We start from the raw sequence: 21522 nt of genomic DNA, 5'->3' as shown, positions 1-21522 counted from the left end.
AATGAAATAATTTATATTATAAAATACTGTACAATTACACAATGTATGTCACAAAATATACGTGAAATGTAGTTCATTATTGTTCATAGCATTAAAAAATGGAAACAATCCAAATGTTCATCAATAGACTGATAAAACAAATTATGCTGTATCCATGTTACTTTTATTTTACATATATATAACAGAGATAGACCAATAGACAATTTATATCAAAGATGATGTTACAGAATATTATAAAAGGATGGTCTTTTCAACAAATGATATTGTGACAACTGGATACTCATAGGAAAAAATGAAAAAGAAAATTAATCCTAACCTCGCTTCATCAAAAAAATAAATTCCATGTAGATAAAACCGGAGACCCAAAAAACTTTCAAAAGATAATACAGAAGAGCATCTTCATGAATTTGGAATAGAGAAAGATTGTTCAAATAGAGCTTAGAACAGTATTACCTGCAAAGTAAAAGATAAGTTTGACTAGACAAAAATTTTAAACTTCTAGTCATCAAATCAGAGTGAGTAGGATAGCCTCAAAATCTCGGTAACATAAATGACTAATAAAGGCATTGTATCCAGAATATATAAGGAACATCTACAGATCAATGGAACAGGAACTCAGCATAAAAATTAGAAAGTGACTCAAAAAGGCATTTCACAAAAACAGATGAGTCGTGGACATAAGGATCAAAGTGACACGGAGGCAAACGGAAATCTGGCCCACAGCTGGTGCTAAGATTCAAAATTGCTCCAGAGAGAAGGGAAAAAAAGAGAAAAGAAAAGAAGGAAAGAGGAGCCAGACTCAGGACTTTCCTGGGGAGTAATGAGAAGGAACTCGGGATGCTTTGCGGAGCCAGGTCGGCTTTGAAAATTCATAAAATATGAAAATACCGTATGTTATTGAAGGTGAGTATTCAAAATGGTCTCATCGTGTCTTATGATGACCCAGAACTCGGGGACTGAAAAGAAAAATAGTCTTTAGAAGGATGGGAGTGGGTAGATATGTTCTCGAAAATAGAAAACTCAGGAGATTTCCCCATGTATTTCAGGAGAATATTACCATCAAGCTCACCGTAAATAAATAAAAATCTGAAACAGGTCTTAAGATGGAAGAAAAGTATTTCTGGAAGCACTCTGGAGAGCGTAGGGGTTTCAGACTTATGTGCATTATACACTGGAACAGTGATTTAAGGAAGTTGCAAAAAAAAAATCTCTTAGGTTTGTTCAACAAACAGAAAACCTAGTCATCCATTTAAGGTCTTTGAATGTGAGAATATAGCTAAATAAGCTGCATTTGAGCTCCCTTTAATCTCTGTTATTTATCTTTCAGCTGAAGCACTCAGTCTTAATGTACTAAAGCAAAACAGTAAGAAGAAACATAATGAAGGCCAGGCCTAGGAAAGGAGGCCAAACGTCTGTATCTAGGATTTATGCTCTGCTTCCCAATGCCTCAATATAAATACAAAGTCAATGTTGAAATTAAAATAGAATTGCATACTGCTGCTTCCAGAAAGATGTAGAAGATGTGTTTTCCCCTCTTCTTCCTGTTAAGTCAACCCAAACCCTGAACATTGTACATCAACAAACACAAGAAGACTCTGAGAGGTGGAAAGAAGGAGGAACACTAGCTTGGGACCTTGGGATGCAGGGAACAACACAATGGTGACCTCCCTGGGTTTTCTTTTTGCTTTATAGATGCTAGGCTTGGAGCTGAGTAAGTCCACAGCCTAGAAACGGCAATGGGAGCATAGAAAAAGCCCAAACAAAAAGAGAGGAAAACCCTGGCTCCACCCTTTTGAGAAAGGGAACTGAAGATGCTCTCTCAAATCACTATGGATGGAGAGTGAACCGAGTACCATTTCTGGTTTTCTTCATGTTAGATTCCCTAGTGTTCAAGAGAGGAAGTCAATCTTATCTTTAACTTGCAGAAATGTGAAAACAAATGGTTTGTCTTTAGTAACACAGGATAACGGTAGAATGAGTACTAGGCAAGAAGCACATCCTCAATCTCTCTGCTGGCCAATGTCTGCGAAAGACGTGGTCAAAGGAAATCAAGGTCATGGAGGACTGTCTCTCCATCCAATGGTCAGGATACTTTAAAATCTATCTCGGGGTTAACGTCCACCACCCGAGGTAGCATTATTGAGCCCTGCCACACTGCCCTCTGCTGCTCGCTATTCAAATGGCTTTGAGTGAATTGTTCTTTGGAGGCATGGTAACCTTTTGAAGAGTATTTTCTGAGGTACAGCTTCTGTGTTTACTATAATGACATCGTTCATGGTACTTTTTATGAATATATCCTGGAAATTTTTCTCTCTGGACTTACAGATACATTAAAAAGAACTGGACGTTTCCTAAAGAACTGGTTGGGTTTAGTCATTTGGACATTGTGAATCACAAAACTAATCATAATTTTCTCGTTGGATTGGCTGCTAGAAAATTTAAAATTGAGTCAGTGGTCCACTGTGAGCACGTGTATACATTTTGTGGGGCAACCTCATTATATTACCTGTTCTTGTATCTCCTTGGCCTTCTCATCTAATCTATTTCCGGTTAAAGGATTATGTTACTTTTATGTAGTTTTTGTAAATGATCTTACATTTTCTTAGAACTCAGGTACATAAATACATAATTGCAAAGGGTATGAGAACATGAGGATGGCCATGTTTGCACAACCCCAGAACATAACCCTTTTAAGTCTTTATAAATTGTACTTATTATCAGGGATTAATGCATTATGCTGTTTATAGGAATGAAAATTCCAGAAGAAATAAAAAGAGCTAGATACTGAGAGACAAAATGAATGCAATAAAAGTGGCAACTGAAACTATGCTGCATGTACCAGATGCTGCTACTTCTGGGCACACTACTCATAGCATTGGGCATATGAATAACCCCATATGGAATTCCCACTTGAGAGAGAAGATAGTGAGATTGGTGGCATCCTGGAGCTTCTTTGAAGCTATGAAAAAATCATACTAGAATCTACAGGGACTCAGGTTTCCTGCTATTTAGGATTTGATGTTTCTTTGGACCTTTATGGTGGCCAGTAGAAGAGAGGGAAACTGACAATCACAACCATAAGAATAGGAGGAGCCGGGTCCTTACCTTTCCCAGGCCAGACCAAGGTGAAAGAATAAACAAGACGTAGGTATAGCTCTGTTCACATTTCAACCAGAACTCAGGAATATGTATTACTATTGCCAGTCAAAATCTTCCCCATTGTTGTTTTCAGTGGTAGCACTAGATGGGCGGGGCATGGGGGTGTTTAAGACAGCCCTCAAAACTACCAAAGATAAATGTAAGTAACAACAGTATGCTGCGACATGCAACCACATCTTCAAGATACCCTGTTTCTTCCTCTAAGGAACGTACCATCCCTAAGCAGCTTCTACAGGTATGTTGAAGCCAACACACTACTTGTCTTTACAAAGCCCAAATGTGTTCCCCAAGGGATAACTCTAAAATGGGCCTGTGTGTTTGTCCGTGACATCACAGGGCAGAGAGAAAAGTTGGAAAACTGCCTTCTGCTCGGAGCCACACAGGGGACTGAGGAAACCAGGCAGAGAAAAGGTCTCTGGAGTTTCCAGAAATAAGAGACAAAAAGTCAAGTCTCCTCTATAGAAGAACAAGCACAGGCTTTGCTACCGCAATACTAGAGCCCAAACTCCCAGCCCTACAACTTCTGGAGAGCCGAGTGATCTTGACAGGTCATGTAACCAATTAGAAGCTCTGTTTCCTCCCTGAAAGGTCCGTGGGAAGATCAAATTAAATAAGGTCCCTCAGGTTACTTTATAAACCGAAAGTTAGTCAGTTAGTAGTGTCAGTTAGTAGTGATGGTAGTAGAAATATGGAGTCAACCTTGTTTTTAAAAAAGATGGCTTCTGCCAAACCTTTTTACTCCCGTTAACAGTAATTGTGAGTTTCTGCCGTATAACAAAGTGAATCAGCTATACATATACATACACACCATTGTAAAGCAATTATACTCCAATAAAGATGTTTAAAAAAAAGAAGTAATTGTGAGGAGTAGCTTAATATAATGGTACATACAAGTCCATGTGCAAGAAGAAACTCTTTTTCTTCTGAATTATAAAAGCTTAAAAGTTATCACCCTCAGAGATGCTTTCTAATATTAGAAATGCCAAGTTACAACATATTGAATCTTTTTATCTCTTTATCAAAATTGTAGAATGAAACTCACTGCAATTCAAGAAAGTCATGGCACCTATCAAACTATCTATGTTTAAGGGAAATTAAATCACCCATAGCCCCCTGCTCAGGGAAGAAGCCCTAGGCTATTCTTTGAGTAAGGGGAGGCCACCCACAAAGATGGGAGGGGACGCCTGCCAAAGGCTATTGGTTGGATGTCAATGCAGGGGTTGGTCAAGATGATCTATCTGTCCAATACAGGAAGTAATATTAGGCCAGTCAGACTCTTTCCTCTGGAATCTGAAAGGAGAATACAGAGAATACAAACCAGCTGGTGAAAAATGGTGGGAAAAGGTAATGAATCATCCAGGACGAACAAGAAAAGAGTGAAACTGCATAAACACGCATCACTAAGTGGGATCAGCAAAATAATCTGGTTTTTCAAATCACATTAGGTGCTAAAGGGTTGTCCTCCTGTCTTCCCATGAGTACATCTTCTTTATGGCCATATCTATTCAGTCTTCACCTAACAGAAATCCTATTTATGGTAGCTTAACCAAGTCTCTGTTGTTTTAACTAAAGGAATCTGACTCATACTGATTTCATTTTCTTGTCACTTAGCAAAGGGAATACCTCTACGCACGGCTCAAAATAACAAGTAAAATAAATATTTGTGACACCTGCAATTTATGAAAACTGCACGAGCCAGGATGTTCAAACACCTTTCTGGAAACACAGAAACTCCATTTCCCTCAAGATATTTCTAAAACCTCCTCAAGAGCTTTTTGAGAATTCTTTATCCTGACTGCTCATATATAATAGAACTGAAAGAATAGCTCAGCTTGGTTTTTAAAATCATTACATTTTTGGCTCAAAGACTGACAAAACCTCTATTATCAATAAAAAATCATGTTTTAAAGAATAAATCAAACTCATTGTCTGGACTCTTAATGGAAGGCACAGTGTACCAGCTGTAGTTCTGCTGCATGGAAAAGCTCTCTTTAGGGAAAAAAAAAAAAGAGGTAAGCCAAAAATTTACTTAGAGTTAAATTATGAGTATATACAAGTAATTTCAAAGACTTATGGATACTTTCCATAATATTTCCTTTATTCTCTACAGAGAGTACAGTGCTATGAAACTCAGAAATCCACCTTCTGGGGCTATATGCGTGTTCACAGGGAAGCGTATAAGGAAATTAATATCAGTGGTATCCCAGTGTGTTTCAAATATGTAGGTACAATTGCCAGGGTCAGCCCAGTTCTGGACTTTGGCTTATGAGGTCCAATGATGAGAAAGAGAGATAATGGGAAAGGAAAAGGAGATAGGAAAAAATCAAAAGACCAAGAGAAAGTGATGTCTGAGCAGATGTTATTGAATAAATGAGAATAAGAATGTGTACATTTTGAGATTCATAATAGTGCCTAGATCAAGAGGTCTAGATGGATAAACTAAGATCTTGAAATAGATTTGACTTTGGATGTTATATCAGAATATAGAATGATTGTGGTAGGTTTAGAATTAAAAGAAAAGAAAGGAAAGGAAAAGAAAAGAAAAAGTTCAGGAGATTTCATATGATATGAGTTATTCTATGACATTCCAGAGAATTTTTCTAACAGCAGCCAAGTAGTCAAGCCATTCGATACCCATCAACCCATAAATCCATCCCTACCCCAGCACACAAGGACCAGGACTGCTTGTGAATTACGAATATTTGTAAGTAAGTCCCAAGAACTAAGGATGCTTTTCACAGTATTTCCTTCATTCTCTACGAAGTTGGGAGCACGACAAAACTATCTTACAATTCCACTTGCGGGCTAGCTAATTTAAGGCCGGCTGTAGCGGAGATCCATTAACAAAATCAGAAGCATCAGGGGAATGGAGACCTCAACAGCATCCTCTTCAGCACCAAGGGTAAACAGGGAGGGGACAGGCTCATTCACTCTTCAAAAGGATTAACGAGCCACCACACACATATACACACACCAGTTTCCCCGTACCCCCAGTGACCTCTGCCCCATCCAGATTCCCCAGTGGGTAGGGAGGGAGAGGCACACGGCTGTTAATGCTAAGAAATCTCCCTTCCTCCTGCACGTTCAGGCTTCCTTTCCCTTGGGGGATAGCTGCCTTCTATCCACTGGTCAGTGGACCTGAAGAGAGGAAAGATATCAGGGACTGCTTTTACGTAGGAGATCTGCAAACCTTTTAGCATATGTAGCGTTGGATTTGAGATGCAGCAGCTTGTTTTCCAAAGACAGTTTTTTTTCTAGCAGTGTCCTCTTTTCCTAGGAGAAAATAAAATACAATTTTTGCTCATTTCTTTTCCTTTATTTCTCTCTCTCTCTCTGTCTTTCTCTCTCTCGTTCTCTTTCTCTCTATGTGCGTGTGTATTCAGCAAGGAATTCTTGCAAACTGTTCGCAAAAGATGCTTCTTGTAATACTAGAAATATGTTTTGAGCTAAAGAGCTCATTTCATACGGAGCTGTTACAACCCACCCCAGTGAAGTCCGGGGCAGGCATTCTCCAGCATGGTTTACAAGTGTAACAGGGAAGAGCCAGGTCTGACTACATGTTGAATCTGTTTCTTTTACTTTAACCTTTGCTTTCCACTGCTTTTGTTCACTAAAAGGATACTGTCTATACATAACGGCCTGCCTCGGGGAACCCTGCCCCTCTGTCTGAATGTTAAACCAAACTGCCTTTGATCAGGGAAACATCCAGACCCTGTTCCAGCCATGGATGGCTGCAAAAAAGAAGAAATTAACACATCCGCTCCCCGAGGCTGGCCATTCCAGGTGATATTTGCAAAACTTACGCCTTTTTACTTTACTTCCTCATCTCCCCCTCTGTGCTATAAAAGAAACTGGCATCCAAACCCCGATAAGATGGTTATTTTGAGACTTTAGTCCGCTGTCTTCTCCGTCTGCCGGCTTTCCAAATAAAGTCGTGTTCCTTGCCTCAACACCTCGTTTCCGATTTATTAGCCTGTCGTGCGGCGAGCAGAGCGGTTTTGGACTCGGTAACGTAAGCCGCTCAAGGACAGATCAAGACTAGTTGTCTTCACTAACCACGTTTTTCTGGAGAGCTTTGCTTTGGCCCCTCCCCCAGTCCATTGCTCAGTCAAACTTCTCTTCTGTCTCTCCATCCCGCCCTAAATGCTAACTGCCTGCCCATCTCTCTCTAGACACTGGCTCTCCCATCATTCCACCTGCTTCTCCTCCGGTAATCTTGAGTTGTTGGTATCCAAGGATATTATTGCACTTGTCTTGATACCTACCTGCTTACATGGCATCTGTCCGAGGTAGAAAAGTAGTAAATGTATATTTAGTGAAAGATCAAAGTCATAAGTGATAAAGTCACTTCCTAATTAGGATATAACAGAAATGTTGACATTGTGAAAGAATCCCTAAAGAGGTCTCTGATTGTCACCATTAAACCAAACTCTCTATATCCAACAGGAAAATAGATGAGTCCATGAAAAACCAAGCTGGGAGGATTGTGTTCTTTTTTATATCTGATGGAAATAGATGTTTTGACAGTATTTACAATGCTGTTTAAAATCATTCCTTCTGTAGTATTTATATGGGTAAAAGACAAGACAGTGCCATTAGAGCAAAAATCTCAGAATGTCTTTGGACATGGACAGAACTGGTTCTGAAACTTGGTGACTGTGTTAAGTTTTGCCAAGGTTTTAACCCTTCTAGACCTTATCACTGTTAAGAAAAATTAACCAAAACTTGTAAATCAAAATATATAATTTTAATGTCATATTGGGTCATTGTTTAATAACCTGACACAAGGATTTTTTTAATTCTCTTGGAGAATTTCTTTGCGTGTGACTTTATTATTTGATTAGAGCCCTGACTTTGTGAAGTTGCATGTTAATTTGTGGGTTTCTGCCTGGTAGAAAAGGTAATCCCAAAGGTTATGGTTTATTGCCTTAAAGAATATTAACTACCTTTGTATCTAACCTAGTAATCCTATTCTACATTCCTTTTCTCAAAATGCATGCAAATAGCCAATTTCAAAAAATATTTTATTTAAACCAGCTTTACAACCTTACTGGTTCCCTCATTAATTAATGAGTTGACTAAAACATCTGACATGTATTCATTCTATATTTGTTTGAGTCATGTTTTTGACTTTTTGAACATCCCTAAGATGGGGATAATACTATCTATATTGAAATGTTGGGATGATTGGAGATGTATGTGAAAGGTCTACATGCTTCTCTGAAACATATTAGGACCTCAATATATAATAATTTGAAGGTGCCAAATACTTCATATCTTATGTGCTCCGTTATTTTTAAAATTTATACTTTTTCAAAAATTTCCTGTAGCATTCTTGTCCATATATTAGATACTGTTCTGGTGTAGCCTTAGTTGATCTGAGGGATCAAGATACTCTTTGCAAGCTTATTATGACACTTGGGTCATCAAAGAAACACATCACTGATAATATATTTTGAATTTATAGGAGGAAAAATGGTGTTTAACAAACATTCTTTCTAACGGACTTACTCTCAATTCATGAATCTTTATCACCAGGGTTCAAGGAGACCAGACAGCTGGACAAATAAATGTTCTGCCTTGGTCAAGCCTCCGGTATTTAGCTTGGACTCTTTTTTTAATTTAATTTTTATTTTATATTGGAGTATAGTTGATTTACAATGTTGTGTTAGTTTCAGGTGTACAGCAAAGTGGTTCATTTATACATACATGTATATCCGTTCTTTTTCATGTTCTTTCCTATATAGGTTATTACAGAATATGGAGTAGAGTTCCCTGTGCTATACAGTAGGTCCTTGTAGCTTGGACTCTTAATGCTGCCTCTCTGACAACACGGAAAATCACACTACATCAGCTAGCACTTCTCAGGGACAGTGTCTTCTGGGAAGGGAAAGGCGTTCACAGCACCACCCAGGGGGCAATCCACTCTTGCCAAAACCACACCTCTGAAGAGCGTAAGAGTTCCCGCACCTTATGGATCAAGGTGGAGTGGACACCAACTTAAATCACTGCCATATGTTAACATCTAAATGATTTAGGAACCAATGGCATCCCTTTTATCCCACATCAGAGAAGATGTGGGCATAATGGAAAGGATTGTGAACTGCTAAGTGGAGGATGGTGGAATAGTCCCTCATTCGCACTGTCCTCGTTTATAAAATGATGAGGAGGAATTAGGTGGTCTCAAAAGAGCCTTTGAGCTCTAAAATGCTAATAGAGCTAAATCAATGACACTGGAAAGCAAATATGATGCAACAGAAGTGCACTGCCAGCCAAAGGGACATATGCCGTATTAAAATGCTCTTACTGGGCGGTTTTGCTGGCTTATCGCTGTGTTTATGGAATTCATTCTCACTGCATTCCTGATTAAAGTGGGACAGATGGTGAAGGTTTTAAGTAATGCGTTCATTACCAGACCTCATACCACTAATGGCTATTTACTGGAGCAGTGGCTCGTGCAAGCGAGTAGAAAATGAATCCTTCTCCAGGGGGTGCCCACCACCAGGGCAGTATTTATCAACCTTTGTTGTGGATGTTTATTTTTAATTTTCATTTCCTTTTTGAACTCATGGCCTTTTCTTATTAATACAAAGGTCTCAGTACCCCCTCCTCTCATTCCGATACACACTTCCCTCCTGAGAAACCCTTCATCACAGCTTTTATCCTCAGTATCTCCTTAGACCAAGATGTTACCAAGCTTTGCTTCTTATAGTTTTATTTATTTGCGTGATCATTTTACAAATGTAATGTATCTTTAAACTAAATATGTTTAAAAAATAAAGATAAAACTCCTGCACATTTTCCTTCCACTGTATCCCCACCTACCTCCACCTCCCAGAGATTCCAAAAGACGCCACTCTAGGAAGTCACTGAACTAGAATGTTCTGGAAGGTTCCTGCATGGCCTTGCTGAACGATGGGCATTCTGTCCACTTACTATGTCACAGAGCTCCTAGAGACAGCTCTCCATTATGGGTCAATATTAAGACAAATGCTAGGCCATCATTTCTCAAAAATATCTGCCAGTCTCTAAGCCACTTAACCTTATTCTGGGGTCCATCCCTACCTTCAGTTGGATGTCAGCTTCCCTAAGGACCCCTGGGAGAATGAATGAAAGGAGATCTGGGCAGTTCCTTGAGTCTCACACAACCCAGATATATTACATTGCAATCTCCACAAAGAGACTGTATCTGGTTCATTCACAAATAGATATCTAGCTTGGAGCTCTGCCTGGTAGGCGGTAGGAGCTCAAATATTTGTTGAATAAATAGCCCAGTGACTACACCCCGGAATTCTGAGATGAATTCACATCCAGTACAGATTTCCTGGGGTTTCTAGAAGATAGAAATTACATTACACTATTTTTTTTGTTAACTTTCAGGGACTGACAGCTGACCAGTAAACATGACCCAGTGTTACCAGGTTTGAGGTGATGGCAAATCTACATTTAAATGTCAAGCTGGTTAATCAAGTACTTTGATTAAACAACCCTATTTGCATTCCAGAATTGTCTTCCTTTCCGAAATGCAAACGTTCCTTGTGCTGTCTTAGTTTGCTAAACTATTTATTACAGGATAAATATTCTAACATTGTAAAGTATTCATCCAAATGTTAGTTTGTCCAAAACATCATAATTATAAACTGTTACACGAGGGCAAACCAGCTACTTGAGGACATTCTAGCCCTGTGATTTTGGCTAAAGTAAAACACTCAGCATCACCCACCATACAACACAGATGTAGCTGTATATTATTATTATTAGATTCAGTTAAGGTTGGGCTTATTTAATTTTCATGATTTCTTCATAGGACCTTCATTAAGATCACCAATTGAGCCAAACTCACAGTGTTATAAATTAAATTCTTGGGAAATATGTAAAAAATTACTCAAGGTTTCTCAGGCAAATATCCTGAATGTTGAAATGTGATGCTTTTGAAGTGATGTTTCTGAAATAGCCTCAATTCAAGGAGACTCCTAAAAAACAGTAAGACTGAGCAGAGTGGAGGAAAATCAGGGAATTCATGTAATAAATATAAAAATGTACTGGGCAATATTTACTAGAAGTTAAAGTCTGTATTCTTATCTACTCCAACTCAAAGATGCCAGTTTTCTATTGGTTTGTTTTACTATTAAAAACTATTGCTTGGTTTATCTAAATTCTAAGGCATGCAAAACGAAATTTATGTGCTAACCTTTTGTGTGTATTTGGAGGGGCAGCTACTTAAAGGAACACTGCATGAAACTTTTAATAACTTTTGTTCTATTATTACTCTTCCCTAAATTGGGCCAAGCCGTGCGCCGTGCCCGCTGCACTGGGAACGTGGAGTCTTAACCACTGGACTGCCGGGGAAGTCCCAAGAATGTCTTTTCTTAATCGTGAACTATACCTGTCCTAGGGCAGTCATAGGTTTTTATAAATCTAAAGGGGACTTGGGTGACCAAAAATAAACACTTCGCTGACTCCAATACATAAAAATGCTGTAATTACAGGGATTCGCTATATTATTACTAGCAGTAGGTAGACTTTGTGATTTTTTCCATTATTTCTCTTCATAGCCTCACATTTCCCCTTTCTAAGCCATACATTTACGAGAAAAGAAAAAGGGACAGATAATGATTCGAGTGCAGTATTTGTAAAGAGGTAAATCAGTAACTACAATACACATCATATTAAACGTGTAAGGGAAGAAATGAACATTATTGAGTACATCCTAAGCTCTTAGGAGTTGCAAAGAACACTTTCACTTAATGTTATTTATTTTCATATTATCTTCTTTAATTCTCACCCTAACACTGTCAGGAAGAAATCCCTTTAATTCTCCAGAGGCCTACCTGTTCCATTCTCTGTACCAGATTCTCCAGTTCTGTGATTTGATTATGTCTTTCTTCAAGCTTTTCAGCAATTTGATTCAGATTTTCAACATGTTGCTTCAATTTCTGTTCTTTTTCAAGTGTGTTAACCTTTTGTCAGAAAAACAGTTATCAGACTATCGTTTTCATTAAACCTATACAGATATTATCTCTCTCTAAAATTTTCTGAGTCGCCAAAAAAATGTAATAATTCACACTTGTTTAGAATTACTTCCTTGAATTCAGTCTTTCTTCAAAATAAACCTGATGGACTACAGCAACACTAAATCAATGGAGAATTAATAACATATAAATATTATTTCTAGAATGTTGACATTTGCTACCATAAAGCATACTCTGTGAACTGGTATAAGAAAGAGAGAGAAAAATTTAAGAAAAGCAAAACTTTTGACTTTTTCTCAACAAAACTTATCTAGAACAAAAATAAAATCTTATACGTTCAAGTAAAAAGTGTTTTCTTTTTAACCAGAAAGTGTCAGAAAAGCAGAATAATTATCCCCGCTGTGTCAGGGGGTTATCTCCTAGGCGTATAGCAGGAGTTATACTAAAAGACATAGGAGAGAAGTCTTCAGCGGGCAGCCCATAGGCCACACTTGGGATTGTTTCAACTTGACTTGTAATTGACATACGCACCCACATCTGCTTGTGTGTTTAATAGAACTCAAGATTTTACGGTTAGAAAAAAAAAGTGTCTGACTTCCCTTGAATATACCAGGTGGGCATTCCTGCCCAGACACTCCCTTTGCTGGGACATGGGCACTCCCGTCCACACACACCTGCTCACTCTTTCACATAGGTACTTTACCTGCAGCCTGCGTGCCTAGGCATTTGTGACCATCATCACCCCAACCTGAAGCTTGAGGGCGTGTCGCCTATGCAGTGGATTCCTACTGTGCTTCCCTGGGGACCCTCCTAGGGCCTGAGCTGGCAGAGACCCAGGTGCCCTACCCGTGCCTGAATGAGCTTCCCTGTTTTGAGTTTTGGCAAACACACACATACACACGTTTCCCTCTTCCAGTCCTAGAATACATTCTCCAGATAAAGTTTTACTGGCCCTAGGACACATATTTCAGATTCAAAAACAAACAAAGTGTAGGTGTGTGTCTATGATATAGAGACACCCATATACACACACATATATATTTGTATAATTTTATATTTTAATTTATATATTAAATATAAAATATATAATTTTATATGATATATATATATGTACATACACATACATGTTTTTGTTCGTTTACTCTGAAGAATGTATTCCAGGACCAAAAAAATTTTGAAACCATTTATGTAGCCCAACTTTTTCATTTTAGAATCAAGTCAGAGAGACAGAGTGATTCAAACTGGGTCACCTAGTTAGTCAAAGGCAGAACCAGAAGAGAAGCCACTGGCCAGTGTCATGAGGCCAGCCCTGATTTCTAGGCTGGGTGGCAGGGCTCTGGGCAAGGGAGGCATAATATCCGGGTACCAGGCTAAACAGGGGTGGGGGGAGATCAGGGCAGAAGACGGGCAGCCTGCCCTTCCAAGGTCTTGCCAAGTCACGTGGCCATTGCTTGTTACACATCTAACTCCTCCCCAGAAGAGAGACTTGAACAGCTTGGAGCTTAGTCCACCAGTATGCAAGCTGCTAGCTCGGTACCTGGAGTAAGTGTCTACTGTCCTCATGCTTCTTTCTAACTTCTTTAGACTGTGTTTGATAGTTTTCAAATAATCTCTGGGCCACATTTCTCAGAGCCACTGCTCCTGCTTCTCTGGAGGCTTCGAGCTAGAAACAAAAGGTCACTGTGCATGTTTTGACTTTTACAATAAAAAGGGTTAAAGACAGAACTGTTTGATGGGCAACCAGAAACACAGAGGCTGTAACCGTACCATTTGCACCTTCATAGACAATGGGTAAGAGGAAAGATGCTGTTATCTGGTAAGAAGAAAACAAAATGAGGACCCCCTATTTATTGGGGCTGTCATGCAGGTGATTTGCACTGGCCAGGCCAAAGCGAGCTCTATGAACATCAGTGCCCTGCATATATAGACCACACCCCTGCAAAGTGTTCCCCAGTGCCGCATCAGCGTATACACGTATTTGCAAGCGTTTTCGTATCATTGGCCACAACAGTACTAAAAGGCATATTTCCTGAAATAGAAGGAGGACAAGATTGAAGTGTTAGGGGCAATATCGACAACGTGTCACGAATCTTTCAAAGATTTAACCTAAAGAAATAATCAAGGATGGCTGCAAAGATCTACCTACTAAATCACTGTAGGACTGTATATAAAATAAGCCAAAAAAGGAAACTATAAGGCACCCAACAATAGATTAGCTAAATAAAACAATGAGACATTTGACTGAGTGCTCTAACTAATACGCCATTTTTAATACCTAATTATTACATATATAAAGACTTTTAAATTTTACTGTAGTAAAAACACTTAACATGAGACCTGCCCCATTAACAGATTTTTAAGTGTACAGTACAGTACTAAATATAGGCACAATACTGTACAGTGAATCTCTAGAACTTATTCATCTTGTACAACTGAAACTATGCCCGTTGAACTTTTGTAAAATTATTTTAATAATAAAAATCGCCTTCAGAATAAAACAGTGAGATTTAATTGATCAACTGTAAAAGTGCTTCTCTAAGTATGTGAGCACATGTGTGGATTTATGGATGTGTGCGGATGTCTATCTAATTTCACAGATCCACAAATCTATCCTACCGGCACAAAGTACAAAATCAGAAATTTCTCCTACTGCTCATACCTTGATTTTCAACACTTCATTCTCTTTGTTCATTTCTAAGAGCTGTAGGTCTTTTCCTTTTATCCTTTCCATGAGCAGATCCAAACTGCAACAAGAGGGGTCCATTTCAGAGTCAAGGCCATTTTGAACGTGTCGACAGTGCTGAAAAGAACAAACAAGAAAGTCATTCACCTGACTTTTCCTTTTCTCTACTAACTCTGATAACAATAATTATCACTCAGTATTACATATTTCAAGGAAGATTCAGATCAACACAAATAAATCTTTTGAATCTCAAATATCAATGGGAAGTTCCAGATGAAACGCAGCTGGCCTCTATATTTGCTCAAATTTGAATAGATTCTTATATTAAAAGGAAGGTGGAAGTACATCTTTCATGCCTTTTATATTCCCTACAGTTTAAAATATACTATTAAGACCTTTTAAGAAGATAAATGATATCCACAAAGCCAGTTGTTTGTTTTTTTTAATCTAACTTGTCTGCTGACCTTCTGTGGTTTGAGATGGCCGAGGCAGACATACTGGCAACACAATTCATCTGCATTCCCAGGAAGCTATTCCTATTAAGGTGTCCAACAACCTCCCCATTTTTATAGCCAACGGTCGATAACTAGCCCTCAATTTACTTAACCCACGGACGCCATTTGACACAGCGGTCCCTCTTCACTTTCTAAAACCCATTGTTTTCCTTGTCTTCAGTAGCTCCATTCTCTCCTGTTTATCCCCCTAATTCACTAGCCTCACTTCTCAGCCTCCTGTGATGGATTCTTCTTCTTCCCAACATCTAAATATCATAAATTCAGGACTAGATGCTTAGCTTTTCTCTCCTTTCTATCCACACTGATATGTTCGGTGATCTCCTCCAGTTTCAGAACTTTAAATACCATCCTTACTCCCAAAATCTCCATAGCCTGGACCTTCTATACCAGACTTCTACCCTCAACTCTAGAATCAGATATCCAACTTCCATCAGAAACCTCCACTCTGATAGGCAACTCAACATAGTCAGAACTGAATGTTTGATCTTTCCTATCATTCACAAACTTTAATCTTTTTTTCAGTTTCAGAGCACTTAAGAAAATAATTGGAGTGAGTTGTGTCAGTTTAGGAGCTGAGGATGATAAAGAAGACTCTGTTTATACATCTTACGCTATGTTCTAGTGTTCTCTGTGGCCATCCTGCAGAGTGGATAACACTGACATTGATGAGGTGCATGTGGCTCAGGTGAGGTCTAAGCTGGCAGAATCCAGACAAGGCTAAGTGCACATCATTTGACCTTAAGAATAAAAGGCTGGTCACAGGGGAGGGGGTGCATTTAAGCTTATTGACTGATCACGCAGCGTAATGGCTTCAACTAGATGTCCATTGGTGTGGCCCAGGTGAACCTGTATGTATCCCGGCTGAGCCAATATCTTCCCATACAATTTAGATAAGTAAGCCAAGTTTAAAATATTCAAGTAAGACCTGGCCATTCCAATCTGATCCTACTAATGACATCTGTAGTTAAATATACATATGCCCATTAACATCTTTAGATACCAACAAAATACTTAATACTCATCATTCAAAGAATAATTTAATAATATCAGAAAGTTATTTAAAGGAAGTCTATATGGCTTTACGTTCATTTACTGAAGGAATAAAAGTGGTACATTTTGATGAATTCATTACCCTTGCATCTTGTTTGTGATTTGTATTATTATGTCTTACTTCATCTTTAAATATTTGATTTCGGATCTTTTCCAGAGTAGTTCGAATCTAAAAGAAAAGAAAAATATTTTTTTCAAAGGCATTTAACACCAAATACTTTTTTTTTTTCTATACCAGTTACAGGGTGCCAAATTTATCTAGGAAGTATTACATCTGTGTCAATCTCAGATTTAAATGACTGCCATTGACCTAACTTGCATTTAGGCTAATATTGTTTAGATTGCAGAAAATGAGCATTTGGTCTTTACAACTGTTTCTTAGGCAAACCTAAAATATAACGCAAATGAATATTATACCACAAAATAATTACAATTTAGTAATTAGTATTTAATACTAGTTAGTTCTGTTTTTTTCTATATAGTAATTTAGTACTAATTTGCTATTTGGTAATTACTATAAAACAATTACTATTTGGTAATCACTATAAAATAATTACTATCCAATAATTACTGCAAAATAATTACTCTCTAGTAATTACTAGAGAATAACTACTATTTAATAATTACTAGAGAATAATTACTCAGAGGAGATCATAGAAATTTATGCATGAAATACAAGCCCCGTGTCTTGGTGACCTATGGAATTGCAAGACACTCAAAGATAAATTAATCGCTCTAAGTCACAAACTAGCTATGTCCAAATTTTTCCATCTGTTCTAAAAAGTAGTTCATGAGAATATATACCTTTGTCAGACATTATCATTGGATTCTCATAAGATTTCACATTTTTAATGAAGTAACATGCCAACATGTACAAGTCATTGGCGATAGTGGCTCTGAACTGCTTGAGAAGGAACAAGGTAAGGAGAGACAGAAACTCAGCAGGCATCATAAATATCTACTTGGCAACAAAGTATCAATACTTATGAAAGAACTGAGAAATGATGTAAAACAGTAGGACGCAGTGGTGAATAGTGTGGGACAAATTAAGTGCTGATAGGTGTTCTGAACCCTCCTGGCCCTTTATTCAGTTTTAGTCCAAGTGTAGGAACAGAGGTTCATACCCTCAAGAGAAATGACAACGCATGTGTTTAAATTTCAGCTATCAAGGTTGTCCTTTGCCAAGCTAGGTTTGTTCTTCCTCACATGTTCTAGAGACGGAGAAACAAAGCCCACTAATTCATATCAGACTTTATTGTAAAAAATCATACCATGGTAACATGATTTCCAGTGCCCACATACCTTTTTCACATATTCGGTTTCTTCAATAATGTGAGCTGATGTGGACTCATACGAGGCAGAATTATCTTCTATCTTCCCCTTCAGGGGAACTGTCGTGGTCACTGTTACTGCTGTCATTGTGAAGCCCAGCCCAAATCAGTTGGACAAAACTAACCTCCTTGATGTTATAATTATGTGGTTTGTAAACTGAAAGGAGTTCTGTATTAGCACTGTAATCAAATATAGTAAAAAATATTATAAATTATGGAAATCTGTATATATCCAAAATTCAGGAATTAACTTAATATTAAAATGACACCAGTTGAAACAGTCATTGATTAGAAACTTAAAAATTAAACTGAGAATGAAAAATGGGAAAATTTTCTTTTCATTCAGTATCAATTAGACTATAAAACCTCAAGAGTAGAGACTATGCCTTATTCATATTCATAAGTGCTTAATAAATGTCTGTGGGGCTAATAATATAACAAAATCATATATATATATATAAAACTTATATACATGTATGTATATCACTTTATACTTTACAGAGACCTCTAATGAACTGCATTTCATTTAACTCTCAGTAGCCTGTAAAGGCCATTTACTCAAGAACTATTTGTAATAGTAAAAGATTTGGAAAAGCCCAAATGCCCACAAAAAGAGGACTGACTGAATGAACTACCTACTTCTATAGAGTTTTCTCTAGGATATATTTATTCAGTGAAAAAGCATGGTGCAGAAAAGGATACATATAATTTCTCTAAGAAGAGAGAGTAGGATAGAAGGGGAAAATCTGTAATTTACAGTTTTGACACTGAAAAATGTAATTATTTTACCTAATTATAAAATAAAACTAAGTTAAAAAGAAAAAATAAAATCCTCAAAAATAAAAAACTAATAAAACAAATGAATATATCTGCATACAAACTTGGTGGCATATCCTCATGAATTACTTGAAGTGACTTTAAAACATGCACCAGGGACTATTTTTCCCAGATGTGATATGTCCTAAGAACAAAAAGAATCCCCAAACAATCTTAAACCGTATTCACTAATAATACTTTAGTGGAAATATTGGTATTGCTATTTTGAAACTATTATATGTGTGTGCAAACATTCACATGACTCACTCACATAAATGCATGATGTAGAATAAAGTCAAGAAGTCATGGTCTTAATGTCTTAAGAACCAAGATTTTTAGCATAAGAGAAGAAGAAATCCAAATCAGAACCAAAAATGTTACGTAAAAACCTTACAATCCAAACTGGAACCATGAGTAGAAAATAATGATTTATTTTCCTTTAAAAATGTATATTCCAAGTCTATCCACTGAAAATTTAGAAACAGAAGCAATTAACACTCCCAGTGCCCAGACTATGGTCTCAGTACACTATTTTCTACTAAAATGCAGCCAGGGCTTCTTGAGTGATTTAGATCTGGAGCAAGAAGTATATAAGGTGAGCCTGAGATATCTTGTCATACCAGAAAGCAAAACAGTAACCAAATACTACTTGAATAAGACACAAAAACCAACCTGAAGAGGAATGACTGTGATGGATTAAAACATATCAAAACTTTTTTAATTCCTGAAATTATGTTGACAAGAGAAAAACCGCCACCAACAACAACAATCCTCAAACTCAATGGAGACGGGCCACGATTATACTAAAAATTAGCCCAGAAAAAGGGGTGAGGGGGACACCAACAAGCATTGGTCTTGCCTTTATGATATGAATTTACCATGTATTTCTTGGTAACCAAACAGTTGATTAGGAAAATTTTGCTACAGAATTTCTGCTAATAAACCCAAAAGGACTGAAAGAATTAGAAAACCTACATTTTGCAACCCTTTGTGAAGTAATGGATCTAAGCCACAGTCATCAACCAGCTCTAAAAACATCAGGTGAGAGCTTGATGAAGAATGCATCAACTCGAGGGACCCCACTAATCAACCTTAACAGAAAACTAAAAAAGAGACAACCAGACGCTATGCTCTCTAGATGTGGTACAAGCACAAGTAGAAAGCATCACCTATGAAGTATGCAGCCCCTCTATCTACTGACGGTAAACATCTGAGAAAGAGGAAACTGTTCAATGACTCTACAAAGGTGAAGGTTGCAAACAGCCAAATCCAGATTATGTAAAATTTTACAGGGCAAATAATTATTCTTTCCACAAATTAATTATAGGAAGAAAGATGGGGAGAAGAGAAGAGAAGTTGCCAGAAATTATGAGACTTAAGAAACATATGACCAAATGCAATATATGAATTTTCTTTGGCTCCTGATTCAAATAAACCAGCTATATAAAGACATTTTTGAAACAAGTAGGGGAATTTTACCACTGACTGGATAACAGATGATGTTAAAGAATTATTGCAATTTTGCAAAGCATTACTTGTAATTATTGTAATTTTAGGTGTGATAGTGGAATTGATATTCCTTAGAAAGATCTTCTCTGTTGGTTATACATACTGAAATATTTGCAGGTGAGATAATATTACATTTGAAATGTTAAAGAGAGTATTTTACTCTAGTATTTAAAGAGAGGAAAAAATGGGGTGAGGTAAAAATGAAAGAAGTTTGATAAAATGCACGGAATTGTAGAAGCTGGGTGAGGGCACATGGGATCCCTACAGTGCTCTACTATTTTGTTTCTCTTTGAAATTTTCATAATAAATAGTAAAGGACTAAAAAAATAAGATAAAATAAAAGTCCTGTAAGGTAGGATTATTAATCTCATTTTACTGATAAGGAAGCCAAGAATCTAGTAGGTGCTATTCATTTACCCAAGATCACAGTAAAACTAACAGAGCTGAAACTCAAACCTTTGTCTTTTGGACACCAAGATCAAAAGTGTTTCTATCACATTAAGGTCAGATTCCCTAGTGGGAAAAAAATTAAAATTTAGCAATGACCTATGCTGTTAAAACACACAAAGAATTTTCATATTTGCTAGCATCACTTTGAAACTAAATAGCTTCTGGGGATGACTCAAAGTCCTGCATTTATCCTTTAATCTTCAATGAAATTGACAGAGTATGCCAAGAATTTTCCATTTTATGTTAAATCCTCTTAGACAGCCACCGTGGCTTCTATTTGTTTCAGGGGAACTTGATTTGGCCGTAGCAGCTCTGCATGTCTGTTTTTTGCAGGATGTGAGCGGAACTATTTCTGTTACTTGGTCCTCTGAAGTCTCTTCCGGGATTAAGTTCTTAGTCCAAAACAACATTTAAATGCTGGAAGTAAAAGAAATGCCCACAGAGACAAGAAATGATGTGTTTGGAAATGAGAGAGGGGTGGTCAGGCTGGAGTGGTGGTCATCAAACCACGGCGGGGAGCCCAGTCTGGCTTCCAGCCTGTTAGGACAGCTTATGAATGGTTCTTACATCTTTTAATGGTTCAAAAAAAAAAAAAATCAAAAGAAGAATAACATTTCAGGACACATGAAAATTATATGAAGTTCAAATTTAGTGTTCACAGATGAAGTTTTACTCTAAAATAACCATGGCCGTGCACTTACGTATTGTTTATGCTGCTTTTGCACTGTAACGGCTCAGTTGAGTAGATTCAACACAGAAAATACATGGCAAACAACGTCTAAAATATTTTCTATCTAACAGGTCCTTTACAGAAAAAGTTTGCCCTCCCCTGAGGTAGAGTATGGCAGCAGGTGGGAGCAAAAGCAGGGGGAAAATAGAGGCAAGCAAAGCAATTGACTTGGTCTGCGTTGTTTTCTTGTTCGTCAATCCAATCGCCCTTGATCTATAGTCGCATTTGTTTGATTCACCGTCTCTTTTCTTTTTAGTGTGTTATATAATTGTGTACATTACCGAATGATAAGGGGCATTTCATCACA

At 37.6% G+C, this 21522-nt stretch overlaps 1 protein-coding gene across 2 annotated transcripts in view; it reads right to left on the bottom strand.

The window, feature by feature from the left end:
- The window catches only part of CCDC68 (coiled-coil domain containing 68), a 35482-nt gene extending 17555 nt beyond the window's left edge, over nucleotides 1-17927 (bottom strand). The window contains exons 1-6 of one of the 2 annotated variants that reach the window (XM_079942640.1): nucleotides 17682-17927; nucleotides 16462-16548; nucleotides 14791-14931; nucleotides 13669-13794; nucleotides 11991-12119; nucleotides 6350-6432 (exon numbers count right to left, since the gene is read on the bottom strand). In XM_079942640.1, coding sequence (XP_079798766.1) covers nucleotides 6350-6432; nucleotides 11991-12119; nucleotides 13669-13794; nucleotides 14791-14931; nucleotides 16462-16548; nucleotides 17682-17798 — 683 coding nt within the window. In that variant the 5' untranslated portion in view covers nucleotides 17799-17927. The remainder of the gene's footprint in view (nucleotides 1-6349; nucleotides 6433-11990; nucleotides 12120-13668; nucleotides 13795-14790; nucleotides 14932-16461; nucleotides 16549-17681) is intronic. The other variant, XM_079942641.1, reaches the window with a different exon arrangement.
- Between the last annotated feature and the right edge of the window lie 3595 nt (nucleotides 17928-21522).

The sequence above is a fragment of the Stenella coeruleoalba genome (genome assembly GCF_951394435.1).
Source record: "Stenella coeruleoalba genome assembly, chromosome: 14".
Taxonomy (NCBI): domain Eukaryota; kingdom Metazoa; phylum Chordata; class Mammalia; order Artiodactyla; family Delphinidae; genus Stenella; species Stenella coeruleoalba.
The sequence above is the reverse complement of the archived record's forward strand: the minus strand, read 5'-3'. Positions and strand labels throughout refer to the sequence as shown.